Below are 23,149 nucleotides of genomic sequence, written 5' to 3'. Positions count from 1 at the left end.
AAACATAATTTTAGGCAATTTCCTGAGTTAACAATGGTTGGTTTTGCTGATGCCGGATAAATTTACCTGTGTGCACTTTGAGAGGTGGCAGATTAAGACTACGCTCTGGCTCATCTGATAGTGTTCAAGGAAGCCAAAACTCTCTTTGTTGGAAGCATTCAGAGTGTTATTGTTGATCGTCTGTGTGATGTGTATATGTAACAAATGAAAAAGAGCTCTAGGATGCACTGAATGCTAAATTCGATACAACCGATGCAGGCAGTGACTTGTACATCATGGAGAGCTTCCATGACTTCAGGATGGTGAACAACCGTTCTGTAGTTGAACAAGTTAATGAGATACAATGCATTGTGAAAGAGATTGAACTCCTTAAGTGTGACTTACCAGACAAGTTTGTGGCTGGATGCATTATCGCTAAGTTGCTCCTACATGGAGAAACTTCGCCACAAATCTCGAACATAAGATATTAGTTAAAAATCTGATAGACTATTGATGTTGAGGAGAAAGTTCTGCTAAGGATACTATCGAGAAAGAAGAGGGTCGGTCGAGCGCCAACATGGTGCAAAAGTGTCGTTGCCTATTCAACGGTACCCCAGAGGAGGGATCCTCACGGAGGGGAGAAGAAGTAGGGGCCATCGGACTGAGAGTCCTCGGAACGGTGATACACGGTTTACCCAGATTTAGAACACCTGCTCGATGACAGGGCCTACTGCTTCTTGTCTGGAATTATCTGGGCGCATTTGCATTGTTACAATGAGTTATGATTGTGCCTCTAGGGCTCCCGGGATCCGGCTTATAAAGGCGCCAGGATCTAGGGTTTACACGGAGAGTCCTAGCCGGAATACAAGATGCCTAAGTACGGAATATACATTGCACGTCAATGATCCACCTACATCTAATCTTGCCGTCATGGATCCGGGTACTTCATGGGCCTCCGTGGATCCGCCTACTATGTAGGTCAGTTGGGATCCGGCTCCTGTTCCTGGGCTGAACTTCATCCATCTTCTATCAACAGCAACTGGGCCGCCCGATGGGCCATATGCCACCATCACCATCTTTGGGCCACCCGGGCTTGCCGGATCTAGACCATGTCGTTGGCCTACCCATAAAGTATACCCACAACAAAAAGAAACCCTACAACAAGAACAAAGGGAATAACAAGCCATCCTTCAATAACCCTATGAAGACTACAACTTTCAAAAAGAAGAAGATGATAAACAAAACAAAACTGAGTTGCTTTACCCGTGGAGGTGGCCGACCCACGTAAGCCAGCGCCATACGCCCCATAGTGCGAGTCCTGCCTCGGGCCTGCTTGGCCATGCCCTGAGGTCCTCGCGGTCGGCCTAGATCCGGTTGCCGAGAGCAGCCCCGGCCGATGCAGAAGATGGCAATGTAGAGGCCGGAATAGAGGGCGGTGACGGCACCATCTGTCGCTGCATCGACGCTGCAGAAGACATCGCACGCTCCAATTCTAGTGGTGAAACCATGGAATGAGAGGAGGCCAAGTTCTGTAGAATAATCGGTGGTCGCTCAAGCGATGGGTGCGACGCTTGCAGTGCTGCCACAACCTCTTTTTTGTGTGGGGTCTGCGGGTGTGTGGTTAAAGGTGTCAACGCAAACAGTGCATGAGCTGTCTGCATAGTCCTGAGGCATGACGGTATCCGAAGGTCAAGTCCTGGAGTCGGATGTATCCATTGCATCCCCATGGTCCTGGCCTTTCCCATCTCCTTCAGCCACACAAAATAACAAAATCTGGTTCTGGTACCTAACCCGTCATCTCACGACAAAAACGGAAATCATAACCTTTCAATTTAACCACCACATCAGAGCTTACATAAGGACCATTACCATCCTTCTTCTTCCTCAGCACATCATTATTATACATTGCAACGAGAATACAAGCTACTTCACGACACCGTAAATTAAGGAGATCCACGTCCAAAGTCTTGCCCAAGAAAGAGCTCACAGACGACAACCCAAGAAGTGACGTAGTGTATGCGGTACACCCTCAATATGAAGCCAAACTTGCTTGAGCTCAATCTTATGTGGAACCTCCAACGACGAGAAGGTCATGACCAACTGGTTATCACTGGCCCTAAAGAAGTAGGTAATGGCCAACTGGTGTTCCATGGCCCGTGAAGAATAATCAAGTTAGAGAGATAAAAAAGAGGAGCCGAGAGATTGAGTTCCAACATGCACCAACCGTGACTAGTTTCTTAAAAGTCCATATTTGGTCCTCTAGCTTTAAAAGGGTCCAGAACATAATCCTGAACTTCTAAACCAATCCCGTTTGGATCCTGGCCGATTTTGAAATTGGTTTCCCTGAGACGGCATGCATGTGAAGCATGTTATACTGATGTGGTTATCACATGGATATGTGGTCATTGAGGTGGCTTCTCAAATCATGACACCCTGTAAGGTCCCGCCACTGCAGACAGGTAGTGTCTGCAGCAGCTTGTTATACTAGTTTTTTAATACCTGGAAACAGTAGGGGATGCCCCTCCGGTATTTTTATTGAGTTACACCAGAAGGGGAGAGGATATTTCAGATGGGGTCTTTCCCTGATCAAAGAGATGAACAAAATATCTTGTTACAATAGAACCTTCCACATAGAATGGGAAGAAGCCTGTTTTTTTTTCTTCGAAAATGAGATTAAAACCCGACCTCTTCATGAAAAATATGCGTACGAACCTCTGTGCATAAACTAATTAACCATCCCTGAGTTATAAAACTGTATTAAAACTGACGCCTACTAGGCTTTGCGCACATAATCAGTCCATAGGAGGAGGTGGAGTGATGTTTAATGTATTACGGGAAAAAAGATGGTGTGCACGATAGTCGCAGTTTGTTTTAACTAATCTACAGGTGATCAGGCTATTTGATTTGATCTTACTTGTAAAATGATTGTTTTGCATTTGGTTTGCTACTACACTAGGCTTTTTTGTTATGAAATTAAAATGGAGGCCGCTGGGTGTTGACTTTTGTGGTATCCCATGTGTGAGGAATATTGTATGCACATGTGAACTGATCCGCATTATGTCAAAATAATGCGCGTGTAATGTGCTGGTGATTGGACTTGTGAGTATATAGTACAGTTCCAGCCCATGTCCTCCAAGCCTGCCCAGCTCGCCCATTTGCTAACAGGTTTGTGCGTATGCTCATTCCCATTACATACTTATGACATGTTGGTAATCTTCTGCGCAGAATTATTCTTGCCAATTCATTATTGTTAAGTCTATCAGCATTTCCCGTGCATATGTTGAATTCTACTGCGCAGGAAAATAATTAATTTCGTCTCATGCATGTTTCCTTTCCGGTAATAGTGGTATAGTTTGACATACATCTTAATCTTCCTTGTTCAGTAACATCGTTTGATATCAATTTACGCAACCACGCATCGCTCCGGTCTGTGCTTTGCCGTCCACTTACTTTACTAGGTTAAGTCTCCATTAAGTGCGTACTTGACTTGTTTGAGAGCACACTAATGGCCTGCTAATGATCGGTTCCCAAAGATTTCTGCAAGCAAAACCTAACTCTCCTTGTTGCTTCAGTTTTGAAACCACAGGTTGTAGTTAGAATGGGCGACATATATACGCATCAGGGTGTCCTCGAGAGTATACTTGATGGAAGCATGAAGCCGTCCAATCTTCGGCTGTCACTTTTAGAGAGTATCACTAGCAATTTCTCTGAAGAGCAAAAAATTGGTCATGGTGGATTTGGAGATGTTTACAAGGTAAATTAACTTCCTGCTGAAGTACTTCCATACATATTGGTGTTACAGATCCTCTGGGTGCAAACTTTTCGAAAAAAAAAATCACAGATAGCTCAACATGATATAAATGCTCACAAAACTAGTTAAACAGGGTGTCCTTAGTAACGGAAGTGTCATTGCTGTCAAGAGGATCAGGAACATCCATACAATCGACGAGAAGCTTTTCTACCGCGAGGTTAACAGCCTGCTGAAGGTTGACCATCCCAATATAGCCCGGTTTCTTGGCTTCTGTTCTAATACAGAGAAGAAACCGGTACTGTTTGATGGGAAACATGTTTTGGCCGAGATCAGAGAAAGATTGCTGTGTTTCGAGTATCTCAACAATGGAAGCTTAGATACATATATTGATGGTATTGCTCTGCTGCTCCTCTCACTACTTATTTATTGTCTTTTTTACGTTTACTTTTTCATATCACAAATGAAATTTTAACAGAAGAAGTGGGCTTGGCAAAATTGTTCTGTCATTGAGTGTGAAATGTTTGAATAGCTCATGCTTCCCTGCTACTCTTGTTTTTTTCTTCACATGCAGACGAATTAAGAGGACTCGAATGGAATGCACGCTATAAGATTATAAAGGGAATTTGTTTGGGCTTGCAATATCTTCATGAGGAGAAGCATATTATTCATATGGATCTGAAACCTTCCAATATACTCCTAGATGACGATATGCTACCAAGAATTACAGACTTTGGTCTATCTAGACCCGAGGAAAACTCACAAACCTTGAGTAAAAATAGTTTTATATCACTGTAAGCGTTTAACCAATATAAGTCTTTTTTATGTTATATTCCTGAGCGCTTTGTTTGAAATATTTCTTTGTTTACCATGCAGAGGATATTGCGCCCCCGAGTGCCGAGAAGGTAAAAGGATGTCAGTGAAGTCGGACATCTACAGCTTGGGTGTCATAATTTTGGAACTCGTGACAGGACGTAGGTCCGTCAACACTGATAATGATAGTGTAAGTGATCTGTACTTTCTTGTACATAGCCCTTTTCTAGAATAATGTGAAATAACAAATAGTTTTGCCTTTGTGTTCTCCTTCCCTGTGTCGCCTCCCACCTAATGGAAAGTATTTTCTCCAGAGTCCTAACCTAACGGACTATCTATTTCAATTTGCCGTCTGCAATTTGCTTGTACTGTACAAATATAAGCAATTAGCAGTCGGTTTCTAAATAGCAGTACAAAAGAGAGCAATCACATTTCTTTATCCGCAATAGAGCAAACTAAGGATTTGTGACCCGAAACCCCATTTAGCTCATATGTGTAGATACCAGGGATTTGGTTACCGGTTGGAATACCACGGTTACCGCCGGTAACCGGAATTCTCAGCCCCCTCCGGTAATGAATTTATCAGCCAAAAAATCTCGGTCTATTGAAATTTGATTTGAATTTAGGCTGATTAGTTAGCCAACTTAAATCGTACGTGTTTGCTGTCCACTATAACTCTATGGCCCAACTCATTGTTCGAATCTTTCACTTTCTTCTCTTCAAAACCTTATTTAAAAAAATATTTAGAGATTTTTCAGTTTGAAATTCTAATTTCGTTTGAGATTTTCGTCCGGTATTTGACCGGTTATCTCCGGTAACCGTGGTTACCGGAAATCTCAGCCCCCTCTGAGGTTTTTTCAAACCGGTATCCAAAACCATGGTAGATACAACCACTGCTGAAAATACATATTTAAAAATATCTAAAACTTAAGAAAAAATATTGGGGAGTAGTTCCACAAATCGTGTGCAGCTGGCATTCGAAGTTTTGCGAAAAAATGTTATTTTGTCTAGCATGTGCTGGCACCACGTTGCCCTGCTTGCCTTGTCGCCGTGTTCTTATTGACCGAAAGGAATCGGGATATGGAGCCCTGAGACGAGGGAATCATGCTCGTCTTCCCGAGCTCCAGACGCCATGTGATTCGACGGATTCATCGCTGTCCGAGCTCGTCCGTCCCGTACGAGACCTCCATCACGATATAAGTGAGCGTGCAGTTGTCCTAGACCTCCTTGTCCGCTTCTGCATGCATCGTAGCGTTGTCGATCAATTAACTTTCGTGTTCGGCCTCTTAGGTTAGCTGCCATCCAAACCCCAGGTCGAGGAGGTCCTCCACAAGGGACGGGTTCCCGGCGCCGGCCTCCTTAATCTTAGGCACGCTATCACTGCTGCCCGTACACTTGGCCGCCACCTCCATCCACCGTCGCCCCTTCCCCTATGGTTGTTTTCCCTGTGGCGGGGTGGATGTGGAGGGAAGAGGAGGTGCGGCACACAGCAGGCGGGTCAAGGATCGGCGGCGAGCAGGAGGTGTTCACCATGCGCTGACGGTTCTTTTGTTGTGCCGTCAACATGGTTTACCGACGGTCGTGGGCCGATGGTCACCGTCGGCATAGGGCTGTGCTGACGGGCACTGTACCGTTTTCGTGTAGTGACGTCTGCAAAAACACCTTCACAAACAGCTTAAGTTGGGTCTAGGCATTCTCTGACTTATTTTGTAAAGTTGTGGGGATTATGTGAGCCACTTTTAAGTTGTGGGGTTCTTTATTTTCAAATATAGAAGTTGCGTGGGTACGTACACTTTTCTCTTTTCGGTGCTAGGAAATAGCTTTTCGCGAGGTATTTTTTATCTTTAAAATAATGTTTCTACGAAATATTCGGATATATAGAAAAAACAATTCTACTTTTCTTAACATTATTTTGAAATGGATTTATAATATATTTTTCCTAACATATGTATCTAGACCTAAGAGCCAACACAACCGTGTTGACCCAACACTACAACATCTGAACAATTAACAATTTGGAAGCAGCGTCATCCACAACACCTTAGCTACTCCACTCGGGCCTCGTACAGTCTCCGGCGTAGCCCAGTGTTTGGGCCGTATGGGGTTGCCGCTGTGCACACGGAAATAGGGGACGGTTGACTCCCAGCTGCGCACCCCATAAAAAAATTTCAAACTTTAAATTCACTAAAAAACGATTTCATAGATAGTTCGGTGATAGTTTGTAATTAAGAAAACACACATAAATATAAAATCTAAACCTCATGGCGGCCACGGCCGAGGCCTAGGCGCCGGTACATCACCGCCGTCTAGTCCTAGTTGTTGTCGTCGATGGGCTCGTTCTTTGGTGGTGGGTAGGTGCTGCAGCCCTAGCCGTCGTCCAACCAGTGGACGAAGAAGCCGAGGCGATGTGCACCCTCGGCCTCCTCGAGCGGCTCTGACACCGACCACACCGCGATGAATTCGTTCATCTCCTCGAACAAGGCGCGCTCGGCGTTGCGCTTGCCCGAAAATTCTTCCGGGTGCTCCTCCACCTTCATATGGAGGGAGGCCGCCTTGTTCTCTGACGGCGTCGTCCATTTCTTGGCCTCGTGCTTCGGCTTGACAAGGTGGAGGCGGCCTTGGGTAGGAGAAGGGGCGCGTCGGCCATAGAAGACGAAGTTGCTGCTTGTGTGCCTACGAGAGAGGTCCTCGTGCTCGTCCTTTACTGACGCGAGATAGCATGGCGAAGGCGTCGAGTACGGCAAGTATCTCGCCAATGAAGAAGACGAGCGTGGTGACGAGGAGCGCGAGGACAATGATGCCTGCTGGCGGCGCGCACCCCACATCCATCCTGTGCGCGGCTGGGGGATGGTGGTGACATCATCAATGGGGGGGGGTTATTCCCGTCGGCTATGTGGTCAAGGACCCATGGGCCGCTCCACCATTGCTCCGCGATCATTGGTGTTGTTGTTTACTTACAGCAGACCGTTGTCGTTGTAGGCGGCGATCTAGTCCTCGCGATGCCGCACGAAGAACGCCGACCACACGTGGTTGTCCGGATCCCACCGGGGGTCATTGCGCTCCTCCAGCGTGAGGACCGATGAATAGGTGTCGTAGCTGGCCGCACTACGCGCCACTCCGACTGGCACAGGTGCCACGGCAAGCCGCCAGAGCTAGCACCCCTCCCGACGAATAGCGCATGTATGGAGGGACAGGGTACCGCGCGTGCTAGAGTGCCCGTGCCTCGTCGGCGAGCAGCCAGCTCTGCCCAAAGCCATTCGGCGGCATCGTTGCCTTTGTATCACTCCAAGGCGCAGTGGGGGAAGAGTCTGGGATATGCTCGGTGTTCTGCTCGCGATGGTGAAGAAATGGCGCGATGGGTGGTTTTTATAGCGGGGGGAGGGGAGGCTTTGGCGGCCATTAACGTCGATGTGTGCCCCATCGATGGAAGGCTTCAATGATGCCGCTGCAAATGCTGGCGCCGAAGGCGAGCATGCTGTTAACTCGACGTGGTAGGTGAGGAGGAAGAAAACGACCGGTCCGCAGCCGCTGACAAGGCTGGCCCACAACGACCTGGCATTTCCTAGGTTCTCTTCCTACCCTCCTTCCTGCCAACATGCATCCATTCATCGCCTCCTCCCATGGGTTAGGTTCAATCTAGGAGCGCCGGATTACTAATTAGACCACACCAATTCATAAACAAAAGGCCAACATGCCCGGCTTTATAAATAAAACGACACAACCAACAAGATGCAGCATACAACACAACGGGTCGTAGACCCACCCAACCAAACAAAAACTACATTTCATACGGAAAGAGGCTATGGGTGGTACTGGCAACACTCATAAAACTAGAAACATAAAGTCCATGGCATGGCCTCTTGTGTTGTAAAGCTCATAATCTCCTCCAGCGCTGCGTCGAATAGCCCCCGTCCGTCAGTATGACCAATACCCTCCATCTCTACATATACATCGACATTTGGAACATCACGTCAGCTGGAGAGTTGATCATCTTCCCCTCAATAGCTAGATTATTTCTAATATTTCAAAGGGTCCAAAATTGGGCCGCAAAGGTAAAACCAAGCTAGCCTAAGAGGGGGTCACAACAGTCCCTGAAGGATAGCCAAAAATTGCCATTTACAAGCGAGAAGCTCCAGAAGTCCTGCCCACATAAATCTGGCTAAGGATCAGCCAAAGAAGATATGTGAGCAGTCATGTCTGTTCCAACAAAGAGCACAATTCCCGTTAGAGGGGCCATGTCTCTTAACCAATTGGTCCCCGGATGGAAGGCGACCTTGGCACAAAAAAAACTTTGATCTTAGGCGGTACTTTGCTCTTCCAAACGTCCTTGAATAGGGTTATCACTGCCCCCATGGACAGTCTGTGGTAAATGGAGTGAGTGGAGTACTCCCGAGAAGTCTCCAACCCCCATGACACCACATCCTGTCCATGCCCGAAAGGGTGGAGGTCAAAAATCCTGCACGGGTTGGACCACTCCACCGATTCCGCCAGACCAAAGGTCCTCCTAAATCTGATGTGCCATCCCTCGGCAGACCACACCCCAGCCACCGTAGCAAAGGAGTTATCGCAGCAGTCGAAAAGACGCGGGAAACTGACCCTCAGCAGGCCTAGCCCTATCCACCAATCCAAGCAGAAATAAGTCCGGGCTCTGTCCTTGACCTGGTGTTTCGCTCCCATCTTGAAATACCATTTGATCTTCTTTATGCCATTCCAGAACCGAGATCCCCGCATCGGGACAGCTAGCGAGAAAAGGTCATCGTTGCCCAGATATTTAGCACGTATAAGGTCCACCCATAGACCCTCCACGTTTTGGTATAACCTCCATACCCATTTCAGCATTAGGGCAATATTCATGAACTTATTGTTGAGGATCCCCGGACCCCCAAATTCCCTAGGTTTGCAGAACGTGGCCCAATCTACCATGCGGTACTTCCTTTTGGTTCCCACTCCTTCCCAGAAGAAGCGGGACCTGGATTTATTCATCGCCCCATGCGTTGAGTCATGTAGAAGATAAATACCCATCGCAAACATGGGGAGACTCGAGAGGCTAGAATTGGTCAGTTCAAGCTTACCCGCCGAGCCTAGGAATAGACCTTGCCATGGGTCAACCCTATGGCCCACCTTCTTTGTTAGGAGATTTATCCAACACCAGGAGACCTAAATATTTTATCAAGAGGGTACCCAATTTATAGTTCAGGCAGTCAGCAGCCCTCTGCTTTTCTGCGACACTGACCCGTCACCACCGCTTTGCTTTTGGATAGGTTAATTTTGAGCCCCGACATGTTCTCGAAGCAGAGCAAGATAGTCTTGAGGTTGGATATTCCCAAAGTATTTGGCTCAACCATAATCATAGTGTCATCCGCATACTGTAGATGTGTGAATCCCCGTGGAACTAGGTGGGATAGAACTCCCTGTATGTGCCCCGCTGAATTTGCTTTTGCTAGGATGGCCGCCAAAGCGTCAACCATAAAATGAAAACGAATGGGGAAAGCGGGTCCCCTTGTCGCACTCTCCGTGCATTTCTGAAGTAGGGGACAGTCTCACGCCAGAGACCAGCTACATCAGGCGGTGGACAATGCCTGCCGAGAACCCCTTCCTCAACACTACCTCCCTCAAAAAACCCCAATCCACTATGTCTGTCATACGCCTTTTCAAAGTCCAACTTAAAAAATGCCAGCACGCCCTCGGGCAGGCATCGACCCTTAATGAACGCCGTTTGGCTGTGGCCTATTGTCATGTGCGCTATCGGGGCCAGCCTAGAGGCATATGCCTTAGCAATAAATTTAAAGACAACATTAATATGGGCAATAGGTTTAAACTATTTGACGGTGTCCACCCCCCTTCACCTTAGGTATAAGCGAGATAATTCCATAATCCAGGCATGCACTTTCAACCCTCCCTAGTACAAAATCATTGAGGATCGCCTTGATCACGATGCAAATTGACTATTGTGATTCCACATTATGGTTAGTAGAATCTACGTTTCTACGATTCTGCTAGTTAAAAATTACACAATAGTTTTGATCCTACCGTCAGAGGTCAAACCCGAATCAAAGTTACAACTTTGATTAACGTGGTTTCTGGAGCAACGAAAAATGCTGTTTTTTTCTTTTTCATTTCTGTAGAAGTGTTTGTTCTTTTTGGTGAAAAGACATATTTTTCCTTAAACACTTGCATCATAATATGTAAATTACCTATGTGATGTGGCAGGTACTTAGAAGATGGATGAGCCGGTGGGGTAAATTAAAGATGGAGACAACATTAGGTCACCAACAAGTGACCAAGTGCATCCAAATAGGGCTACTTTGTCAAAATTTTGATCCAGAAAAACGGCCATCCATATCGGATATTATTCATGATCTCAACAAAATGGAAAGCGAGAGTGAGAACATCAACGATGTTAATGAACCTACACTTGGCCAGGTAAAATTTCTTATATTTTATGCTCAACCTCAAAATCCCTATCATTTTAGACTAGCTATGGAAGCAGTGAGCGTCATTGAATTAGCAAAGATGTCTAGAGGTTCACGCAAGTCCAATTATTATTGGGCGGCAAATTCTTGCAAAAGCGTGGCTTTCCTGTCTAGAATGCTCTTTCCAAGGGATTTTTTTCTCCGCCGAGATATCCGAAATATCGGCGGAAACCGGATTTCTCGTGCCTCCGAAAAACACTGATACCCCGTTCAAAAAAAATTCGGACTGATTTAAAATTTAATTTCCAAGGAAGGTGAAATAAATGGCAGAAGGCAATTGTAAGAAGATATAATTCTATGGCCTGGTGGTAATGTGCGCCGTGGCTGGTTCCGAGGTCTCAGATGTGAATTCTTTGGGTGGCACATTTCTTTTTTGCGCAGTTTAGTCTCGCGCGGGGCATTTTTTTTTTTGAAAAAGCCCGTACTGCAACTAGCAGGGCTCGAGCTTTCGACATGTTTGTTTAGGGTGTGACACTCCGACCACTCGTCCAAGCAAAGAGTATTATACAAATTGGATGGAAGTTTTCTTTGTTTTGGCTCAAAAAAAATTGACTTCAAAATTCGTTTGAATTAACTCGGTCGGTAAATAACTGAGATTTCCGAGATTTCGCGGTAACCATTAATTCCCACTAGTAGAAAACAGGGCTTCAATACCACCCATTAGTCCCCAACCATTTTCTCCCGGTGAATTCAAAGATCTGCTAACATTTAGAAGGTTAGCTAATGTTTCAACTCAGCCACCGGGGACCAATCTATGTGGATACTATGTTTGTGAGTTCATCCGGGACTCACCTATGAGCGGAGGCCTCAGGATATCAACTTGCGGAGGAGTGACTTGCGGGAGAAGCTTAATCCTGAAGCTCGCTTCCGACCAATTTAAGAGGAATTAGCAGGATTTTTGATGAGGAACGTCCTCCATCCTGATGGACAATACTATTACGAGGACCACGAACTTCTAATGCCGTAAATTGTATACGGAAACTTGTTTGAAGTTGTATATGGTCACCCAAGATTGAATATTGTATATTCCTCTTGAATTCTTCTTGTTTAAAATTTTAAACTTGTTTGAAATTGTATATTCATATGCATCAACGTGTAACGTGTATATACTAGCGTAGGATATAAGTACTAAAACTTCTTTGAAATTAAAATAAAACACAAAATAAAATATATAAAAAATGAAAACACAACAAAATAAAACCAGATTTAGGGGATTAAACTCTAAACCTGCAGAGACCTTTAGTCCCGGTTGGTCACACCAACCAGAACTAAAGGTACTCCGCCCCGACGAACGTCTGCAACCCACGTGGATGGGCCTTCAGTCCCGGTTCGTAAGCAACCGGGACTAAAGGGGGGGAGGGGGGCTTTAGTCTCGCAAATTTAGTCCCGGTTGCGAATCCGGAACTAAAGCCCGTTATGAACCGGGACCGAAGCCCCTTTTTCTACTAGTGTCCGGTGCCCTCCGGTAAAAAAAGTGGCCCGAGAAAAAAAACCTTGACATACGCACCTCTTGTCATACACATGAATGCCCAGCGAATTTGCCTAGCCATATTAGAGAGGCACTGGTGAGTGTTGTTCTTTTTCTTGTTTGAACTTTTTTTGTTAATAAAGCTAGTAGCTTTGGCATTGTTTGCGCTTTTTTTAGTAAAAAAGTTAGTACGATAGTAGTGTGCTTGTTGGCCCTGATGCATCTTGCTCTTCCCTTGCAGCCATGCCCGGTGGACATGCTTTGGATTGAGCCACTCAATCTGCATTTTCGCTGTGAGCTTAACAAGCAGATACCATGCTCACTTGAGCTAACAAATGATACAAATGACTACTTTGGCTTCTACATCCAACAAATTGGCCTACTGAAATATCACACAGTTCCAGACAGAGGAATTGTTCCCCCACGATCCATATGCACTGTTAGCATAGCATTGCAAGCACCGCAAAAGGCACCACAAGACGTGAAGTATTTTGGCGAGTTCAGTGTGAAGAGCACAAAAGTTAATAAGGATCTTACAAGTGAAGCAATCACCAAAGATATGTTCGGTAAAAACGAGGGTGAAGTGGTTGATGAGGTCAAACTGACAGTTTTATGTGACAAGCCACCATTACCTGAAGAATCGATTGCCCCACAAGAGATAATCTCCAAGGTAAGCTTTATAAAGCATCTGATTATGTTACGATCTTTAACCATTGTTCAAAATTCTATTGTCGTTTTATGTATGTATAGCTACCGAGTCCTACACGCAATTTACCATCTTCCATTAATCTGGCGCTCTCATATATTCTTCTAGACAAGCTCATCTTCCTCAAGTGAGCTGATCCAGATGCACCCGTTGGAGCTCCGCCTCCCCTTTAATCACAAGAGAATGGTGTCATCCTCAGTGCAACTTACGAACGTTACAGATTACTACGTGGCTTTCATTGTCGTTTCACCATACATGCAGTACACCTCATCGGTAACTGAAAAGATTTTGTCACCACGATCAGTTGTGAATATTGTCATATCAAGGGCTGCACAAAATGGAGCACCATGTCCTGGTGGTAACAAGGAGATGGTAGTTGTTGTGAGCACCATTGTGAACGAGGAATTTAAGACCAGCGACATCACTAATGACATATTCAAAGAACTTCCGGGCAGAGTAGTGCACATGCTGCAGTTGGACGTTGTCCTAGAAGCATCATCCAAGGTGAGGCACATAATCAAGACAAAATTTTGGGACATTAGGAGAGGCTTAACATCTAGAATTACAAGCAATCAAATTGTTTATTTTTTTAGATCAATTTATTACAAGAAAGAGAGTTCATATTAGTGTCTCGTTCATGAGCTTTGTTGCATAAAGCCAATGAAGAAATGTCAAACTTTATATTCAAAGTTTACCCTATCAACCTGGCATCCATAGAAAAATAAAAATGGCAGATATATCATGACTATATTAGGTTTTATAGATATCATTATGGGGAAAGTTGATCAGTGAAATGATAATAGATAGGGTAGAGGTAGTGGTAAAAACTATCAATTCTTGTCCGAAACAAAAAAAAATTATTACAAGTCTATAGGCTCGCAAATCAAATTTGCACAATTCTCTGCTCTCGATAACATAATGCAATAGATTGACAAGGGGTTGATGATTAATGGAATTATTATGGATAACTCATAGCCAAAGTTCACCTAAATATGTTGGTTGATTAGAACAATTCACTAGTAAGAAGTCCAGAGGGATCCCGTCAAAATCACACTTCTCTCTCATTTTATGATTCCAGTTCATATTCTACTAGATACCACAAAGTGAACTAGAAGTGGGATTTTCGCATGATCCCCTTTTGTCTCTATTCATTACGGCCACACACAGCTCAATTTTATTTATAATTGGATACTTTGATTGAAAATACATATTTTGCTGGTTACTATGCAGGCCTCCTTGCCAGCACGTTTGTCTAGGCGAGTGACTGGTGATCAACAATTTGAAGAGGAAGCGGGCACAACCAGCACGGTGAGTCTAGCAACTCAACTATACGATTCCTAAAGAAAAACTCAGTTATACAACATGCAAATTAAATAATACTTATATGCCTATAGTTGTGAATATTTTGCATTTCTGATTTTCATGTACTTCCAAAAACTATGTGTTGATTTTTTCTATTTCAATATTTGGTATTTCTCATCGTCAAATATTTCCAAAAACTATGGGATAATTTGGCTGAGATGCCAATTGTTGTATTTTTGCATGTAGAGTACCTAGTGTGTGTAATAGTATTTAAATATTAGACGATGTTGGACTATTATTAACCTAAAATTCATTTTATTTCGTGAATGGAATATAAAATATAAGAATGATGAATCTCATGTTACTTCGCAACTAAATAGGACTTTGTTTCGCAAATACAATATTACTCACAATAATGTGAGTGTCGACTTAGGATACAACCTCACGTTCAAAATAAACCTTCATAATCATAAGAAAAAAGAGATGTCAGTTCACTCTACTCACCTAAATTTTGTAATTTTCTTTGCCCATGAGGGTCCCACATATATAATTATACGCGGGAGTGAAGATTTGAACACGCCACCTAATGCACAGGGACGGAGACAAGGGGGGACGAGGGGGGGCTCAGCCCCCCCTATGGTTTGGATTTTATGAAGAATACTTCTCACTAGAACTGTAATTTCTTGCTAATTTAGCTTACTCTGCCCCCCTCATGAAGTTTACAACACTATTTTGCCCCCCTCAAGGTTGAAAGCTGGCTCCGTCCCTGCTAATGCAGCAGCCCGCACGCGCTAGCCGCTACTTAAACATGTCATGTTATTCATTTGACCATCACGTTACTGTACACACTAAATCTGGAGTTCTGGCTGGGGACTCTGGGTGGCATTAATGGTAGCCATGGTTGAGCGCAAAATGTAGATAAGACCTACTCTTTGGAGTACCTATTGTCCACTTGGATTGATCCCTGGAAGCCTCAGGTTCATGCGTGGAGTAATGCGTCAAATAAATTGGCTTGGCGAGCTGATACTATACTATATCTTCTGCAATTGCTCAAATTTGCATACTTGTAGTGGGTTGCTTATTAATTTTTTTCTCTGCCGGAGCAATATATTAGGGCTTCTTTGATTCATAAGATAGGCAAAGCTTGGGAATAGGAAAGATATAGGTTGGGATGTCATGCATACTTAAGTCCTATGTAAATCCTACATGATGAAGCATGCTTGATTGTATCAAAGGAATTTTTCATGAGATATGAACTAATGCTTTTTATTATAGGATTTGCACTACAAATTTTATAGGATTACTTTCCATATATAGGATGTGTTCAAATGAACAAAACAACTTATGTATGAAATTTTCCTATAGAATTCAAATCCTACACAAATCTTATGAATGAAAGGGAATGGTGACCGGCCTATGTGGACTGTAGGATGTAGCGGTTCCAGCTGCATAGTAACTACCTAATATAAGGGCTCCTTTGATTCACTGAATTTGTATAGAAATTGTGCAGGATTTAAATACTATGAGATTTTTTTTTACACTAGTTGTTTGATTCTAGGAACATATTCTATAGGAATCTTTTAGTGCAAATCCTATGAAAAACAACATGAGATCATACTTCATGAAAAATTCCTTTGGCACAATCAAAAAGAACACATGTTTCTATAGGATTTAACTATGCATGCATCCCAATTCTATATTTTTTCTATTCCTATGTTTTTCCTATTCTATGAATCAAAGGAGAATTTTTTGCAAAGCTAATTTAACTTGCGAAAACGTATTCATATATTGGAGAATGGAGAAGTAGCACATTTTTTATCTACTATATACATGCATACATGCCGTGTTTGGCCTGTTGTGCCTAGCTCGTCTGGGTCTTAGCATGCGATTGTGATTGAGCCCAATACTTCATGGTTCTCAGGATGTTTGCAGTTTTGCGCCACCGTCTATGTTAAGTGCATATACATTTTTTTTAAAGAAATTTGTATTTTTAGACAATCTTATTACAGATTAAAAATAAGATGGTTTTATATATAGGCACCATAAATATTGTTATGCCAAAAATCATGATTGATATTCAGTATACACTAAAAAATATTATTCTAATTGCTTTTAGAAATCAAAAGCCATTCTTGAATTAGCTAGTGATTGTTCAAACACTAGTAGAAAAAGAGGCTTTAGTCCCCAGTTGGTAACGGGCTTTAGTCCCGCATTAGAAACCGGGGCTAATTATGCGCGACTAAAGGTCCCCCCTTTAGTCGCGGTGCTTACGAACCGCGACTAAAGGCCCATCCACGTGGACGGCAGGCGTCCGTCGGGGCGGACGACCTTTAGTCGCGGTTGGCCAGACCAACCGGGACTAAAGGTCTCCGCAGGTTTAGGGTTTTAACCCCCCTAAATCTGGTTTCTTTTTGTTGTGTTTCATTTCTTTTATATTTTATTTTGTGTTTTATTTTAATTTCAAAGAAGTTTCAGTACACATATTCTACGCTACTATATACACGTTACAGGTTGATGCATATGAATGTACAATTTCAAACTAGTTTGAAATTTCAAACAAGAAGAATTCAAGAGGAATATACAATATTCAATCTCGGGTGACCATATACAACTTCAAACAAGTTTTCATATACAATTTACGGCAGCAGAAGTTCTTAGTCCTTGTAATAGTGTTCTCCTTTAGGATGGAGGGCTTTCCTCATCAAAAATCATGCTAATTCCTCTTGAATTAGTCGGAAGCGAGCTTCTGGATTAAGCTTCTTCCGCAAGCCATTCCTCCGCAAGTTGATATCTTGAGCCCTCCGCTCAGAGGTGTGTCCCCGGATGAACTCACAAACATAGTATCCACATAGATTGGTCCCCGATGGCTGAGTATCCACATTAGCTAACCTTCTAAATGCTAGCTCATCTTGAATTCACCGGTTATTCCATCTTTGAACCGTTTCCAAATCCTACAGGGCAAAGAAATTAAATAAACAAGGGAGTTATTAGTTAATTGATATCAGGAAATGAACGAAAGAGGCCGATATAGGGTGCAAATGATTGAAAATAATTTCTTTTGCAGCATTAATCTTATGCCGATCCAATGCTTTGGTTCCATATTCAGAGAGTCCATGACGAGAACTTTGGAGTTGTCAAACTGAATTATTAGCAGAATCCAGTAGAACCTGTGGACACGTTACATGCACATTCATGCGTAAAAACTCATCGATTAGACATAACATGGAGTAAACAAAAGAGAATGTGCACAAGACGAAAACACTCACCCAAAATGTTATGGAAATATAATTTCACTTTTGAGTTCCTGCTTTGTAAGAAACTTGTACAGGTCACTCTCCACGTCTTTGGGATATTTTTCGAACACATATCTATTAATGATATGTGGGTCAATGAACCCAACATCATGGATGTTCCTTCTTTTGCATTCCCCAAGCTTCATTCTGTCAGGCCAACCGGAACTAAAGGTCCGTCCGTACACCAGCTGTCGACCGAGGCCCTGGGTCCAGACCTTCGATCGCGGTTCGCCTGCAGAACCGCAACTAAAGACCACATTAGTCGCGGTTCAAATATTTTGGGAACTAATATGGTGGTATGAAAGCCTCTTTTTCTACTAGTGAAACTCTCGTATCTAACGCTTCTGGGATTCAGAATCCTACATATAAAAAGCATACAATCATACAAAGTGGTTACGTTTGTAGAGAAAGTGTTATAAATCGAGATGCACAATAAACGAAGAACGAAAGGTAAAACACTGCAGGGGGACACGAGATTTTAACGTGGAAAACCCTTGCAACACACAAGAGAAAAACCACGGGCGCCAGCCAGCAAAACTTCACTATTTCGGTGGTGTTTACAAACGCCGTGGGTGTACAATGATGCGACCAAACCCTAGCGGCGGCTTACAGGGAAAATATATAGACGGTGGCAACGATCCATACCGGCGACGGGCCTCGCTCCGCTCGTCAGAAGTTAGCCTCTTCTTGAAATTTGGATCACAATATAACAGAAAGTAACAATGCTAATGTGGCCATGTTAAAGGAAACTGCAGAGAAAGTGCAGCATTTTATGTGTTAATAAAACGACACATTTTATTAACTAAACAAAGTTACATCATCCAAAACATCAGCTAACACCAACTGTGGAGGATCATCCGTCCACTTTATTACAGAGTTTGAATCAATCTAGCAAGGTTATGCGCCACCTTGTTTGCCTCTTGAGGACAGTGTTTGAACACTATATTGCCGATCCGGTGAGCTAGCCGGAAGCAATCCGCTAAAACTGTTGTGTAGGGAACCATTCCATGCGTTGATAAGCTCAAGACAGTCAGATTCAATAATTGGGGACTCCACAAATTATAAGTACCATTGCATGCGTCGATAAGCTCAAGACAGTAAGATTCAACAATTGAAGGACTGAACGCCCACAAAAGTATCTCCTTTGCCTCCTCGCAAGATGTGAGCCGTTTATTTGTCAATGCGCGCCGATCATACGCCTTTAAGTTTCCTTGTATACCACAACGTTCCCATACCTGATGAGTGGCATCAACCATGATGGTTTTTTTCCTGACACATTGTTCTAGTGTTGTGCGCACAAGGCCTATTATGACACACATATCATGTCCTAGTTCAACAAAAATCTGGTCAATCATTTTTAGAGTTGTTGCTCACCTACTTATTTGACACGCCATGCATTTCACGAATTGCTTTGTGTTGTGAATGAGCAACTGGTATTCACAGAGGGCCATAGGCCAGTACATGTACATGTGTGACAATGTGCAGGTAAGCCCCTCATACACTGGGGAATAACGGAAAAGGAACTATACAACTCTAACACCCCCCTCAAACTCATGGTGGATCAACAACACTGAGTTTGGAGAGAAAGAAACCATGCTGTGCTCGAGTCTGGGCCTTGGTGAAGAAGTCAGCAAGCTGAAGCTCTGAAGGCACATAATGAAGAGCCATAACCTGATGCTGCACAACATGACGCACATAGAAGGCATCAACACCGATGTGTTTGGTGAGCTCGTGCTTCACCGGATCACGCGCAATGCTGATGGCACCAGTACTGTCCGATAAGAGCGGAGTCGGAGCGTCAGCAGAGACACCAAAGTCCGCAAGTAACCAGCGTAACCAAGTCACCTCAGCCGTCAAGAGAGCCATCGCTCGCAACTCAGCCTCAACACTCGAACGAGAGACTGCAACCTGCTTCTTGGTCTTCCAAGCAATGAGAGAGCCACCAAGAAAAACACAGTAGGCAGAAAGAGACTTGCGATCCTCTGGATCGCTAGCCCAGGTAGCATCTGAGTAGGTCTGGAGCTGTAAGGAGCTGGAGCGAGGAAAGAAAAGCCGACGGGAGATAGTGCCACGAAGATAGCGAAGGACACGAAGAAGATGACTATAGTGGACACTAGTGGGAGCAGCCATGAACTGACTCAGAATGTGGATCGGGTAGGAGATGTCGGGACGTGTGACAAGCAAGGTAGACAAGACTCCCAACCAAGTGACGATAGCGAGTCGGGTCCGGAAGAGGATCACCATCAGTGGAACGGAGGTGGACATTGAGCTCCATAGGAGTCTCGACAATGCGCTCATCACCAAGAGCGGCACGAGTGAGAAGGTCCTGAATATACTTCTCCTGAGAGATATAAAAGCCATCGGAGGTAGAGGAAACCTCAAGGCCAAGAAAGTAGCGGAGAGGACCAAGATCGGTCATGAGAAACTGATCGCGAAGACGAGCCTTGACAAAGGCAATGTACTCAGGGTCATCGCCTGTGATGATCATGTCATCAACATAGAGAAGAAGCAGAGTCCGACCACGAGAGGATGTGTGGACAAAAAGCGCAGGGTCATGTGCGCTAGGGACGAAACCAGCAGCGATGACGACAGAGGCAAAACGCTGAAACCAGGCGCGAGGGGCTTGCTTAAGGCCATAGAGAGAGCGCCGGAAGACGACGGACCATGCCATCGGGAACGAGTAGCCCGGAGGTGGCTGCATGTATACCTCCTCACTTAACTCACCGTTAAGAAAAGCATTCTGCACATCAAGCTGAGAGACAGACCAGTGGCGAACAGAAGCAACGGCAAGAAGAGTACGAACAGTGGTCATGTGAGCCACGGGAGCAAAGGTCTCATCGTAGTCACGGCCATGCTCCTGCTGAAAGCCGCGAGCGACAAGTCGAGCCTTGTAGCGCTCAAGAGAACCATCAGAGCGAGTCTTGATCTTGTAGACCCACTTGCAGGTGATGGGACGAACAGAGGAAGGAGGAGTGACAACATCCCAAGTGCCAGTACGCTCAAGAGCAGCAATCTCCTCAGCCATCGCTAGCTGCCATTCGGGATGAGCAAGGGCATCCCGATAAGAGGTCGGCTCAAGGACAGCAGAAAGACCGTAGTGAGTGGGAGAATAGCGATCAAGAGGAGGACGAGGACGAGCACGAAGATGGTGAGTCGGCTCGGACGGAGAGGGCATCGCATCAGAGGTAGAGGGCATGTCAGGAGAAGCAGCATCATCCTCACGGGGACGACGGGAGTAGTGAAAAGGGTAGGGAGGGACGACCGTAGGCGAGGAAGGTGACATGGGAGGGGAAGATGTGGAGGGTGGGGACGGTGGTGAGGGAGGAGAGGGGGGTCTGGCGGGTGAAGGAGGAGAAGGTGGTGAGAGACTCGGCAGAGTAGGGACCGGAGGCACAGGAGGAGGTGAGTCGGGAAACATGAGAAAAGAGATATCATCCACCGAGAAGGAAGAGGAGGAGGGACGCGGGTAGAAGGGACGGGACTCATCAAAAGTGACATCCCGAGATATGCGCATCCGACGACCAATAGGATCCCAACACTTATATCCTTTGTGCTCAGGGCTATAGCCAAGGAAGACACACTCAACCGATTGAGCACTCAGTTTGGTGCGTTCACGAGGAGCAAGAAGAACATAGCAAACGCAACCAAAAAGACGAAGAGTCGAGTAATCAGGAGTGTGACCAGTGAGACGCTCAAGAGGAATACCACCCTGCAAGGCTGTGGAGGGCTGAAGGTTGATGAGATAGGTGGAAATAGACATAGCCTCAGCCCAGAAGTGAGGAGGAAGAGAGGCAACGATCATCATCGACGTGCCGTCTCAAGCAGGTGGCGATGCTTGCGCTCAGCCACGCCATTTTGGGCATGGGCGCCAGGGCAGGAAAACTGGGCAAGAGTACCCTGCTCAGCAAGAAAACCACGCAGCAGCTGGGAGATATACTCACCGGCAGAGTCAGCCCGAAAGACACGTACAGGCGTGGAAAACTGAGTATGGACCATGGCAGCAAAGCGCTTATATATCGAGAGAACCTCGCTGCGAGAAGTCATAAAATAAATCCAAGTGTGGCGAGAGAAGTCATCGATAAAGATAACATAGTAGTGGTGGCCCCCCTTGGAAGCAAAGGGAGCCGGACCCCATACATCAGAATGGACCAAATCAAATGGACGCTGAGATACAGACTCACTAGTAGGATAAGGTAACTGATTCTGTTTACCAAGCCTACAACCCTGACAACCCTGAAGCGAGACATCTCCTGAGACAGGCCCCAGAAGACCTCGACGAAGTAAAGATGACAAGCGTGAACCACATAGATGACCAAGACGGTGGTGCCACTGCTGAAAGGAGGCGGTGGTGGAAGCAGCAAGCACGCATGGAGCGGTCGATGGAGTGTGGGAAGAAGGAACATGAAGCCAGTCAAGCTCCCAAAGTCCCTGGGAGTCACGGCACCGAGGGCCAGCCCCAACCAGGGCCCGAGTGTGAGTGTCCTGAACAGAACAAGAATCAACATCAAGAATGACCCGACAACCAGAATCAGTGAGTTGGGCAGCGGAAAACAAATTCATGGTAAGACGGGGAACATGAGAAACATCAGGAACGGAAAAGGAGGAAGTAGAAAGAGTGCCACGACTAGCAACAGGGAGAGAAGTGCCATCGGCAGTAAGAACACTAACAGGAAGAGGAAGAGGTCGAAGAGAAGAAAGAGAGGAAGAATCAGGAGACATGTGAAAAGAAGCTCCAGAATCCAGAACCCACGAAGATGTACCTGACTGTGGAGAGGAAACAGCCGCGGAGGCAGCAGTACCCGTCGAAGCGCAGCCGGAGGAGGCAAGGAGGCGCCGAAGTCGCACTATATCCCGCTCGGTGAAGCCGGTGGTGACAGGTGCTGAGGGTGGAGCACGAGGAGGCACACCACGCTGCTTCTGGTAGCAGTCAGACTCAAGGTGACCAGGCCTCCGACAGTGAGTGCAGAACCGAGGAGGGCGAGAGCGACCCCCACCGCGAGAAGAGCGGGCTCCTCCAGAAGCAGCAGGCACTGGTGTAGGAAGAAGTGGCGGTGCAGGAGCAGTGGGAACTCGAGCAGCAAGAACAGAGGGTGTCCCAAGCAGTCCAGCACCACGCAAACGAGTCTCCTCAGCACGAAGCTCAGTAAGCACCTCTGAGATAGGAACACGGCCTCGAGCAAACAGCTGAGCACGACGAGGCTCAAACTCTGGGCGAAGTCGAGACAGGAACTCATGGATCCTCTGAAAGTCCATATCTGAACGCACTATCCGGCAACACTGACAAGTACCACATACAACACTGCGAAGAGAGTCAAGCTGGCGCCAGATGGCCGCACTTTGGGTGTAGAACTCATCAACACTAGAGTC

The 23,149-nt window shown here is 45.3% G+C and overlaps 1 protein-coding gene across 1 annotated transcript; it reads left to right on the top strand.

Moving 5' to 3' along the window:
• The first annotated feature begins 3,839 nt into the window (after positions 1-3,839).
• On the top strand, positions 3,840-22,821 carry LOC124671266 (serine/threonine-protein kinase SIK1-like). The gene is made up of 8 exons (XM_047207655.1): positions 3,840-4,137; positions 4,293-4,499; positions 4,606-4,730; positions 10,751-10,963; positions 12,792-13,151; positions 13,296-13,691; positions 14,418-14,495; positions 22,660-22,821. The coding sequence occupies exons 1-8, from the start codon at positions 3,840-3,842 to the stop codon at positions 22,819-22,821; spliced, it is 1,839 nt and encodes a 612-aa protein (XP_047063611.1).
• Positions 22,822-23,149: the final 328 nt, after the last annotated feature.

The sequence above is a fragment of the Lolium rigidum genome, chromosome 7, assembly GCF_022539505.1.
Source record: "Lolium rigidum isolate FL_2022 chromosome 7, APGP_CSIRO_Lrig_0.1, whole genome shotgun sequence".
NCBI lineage: Eukaryota > Viridiplantae > Streptophyta > Magnoliopsida > Poales > Poaceae > Lolium > Lolium rigidum.
This window is presented reverse-complemented; position numbering and strand designations above follow the sequence as displayed.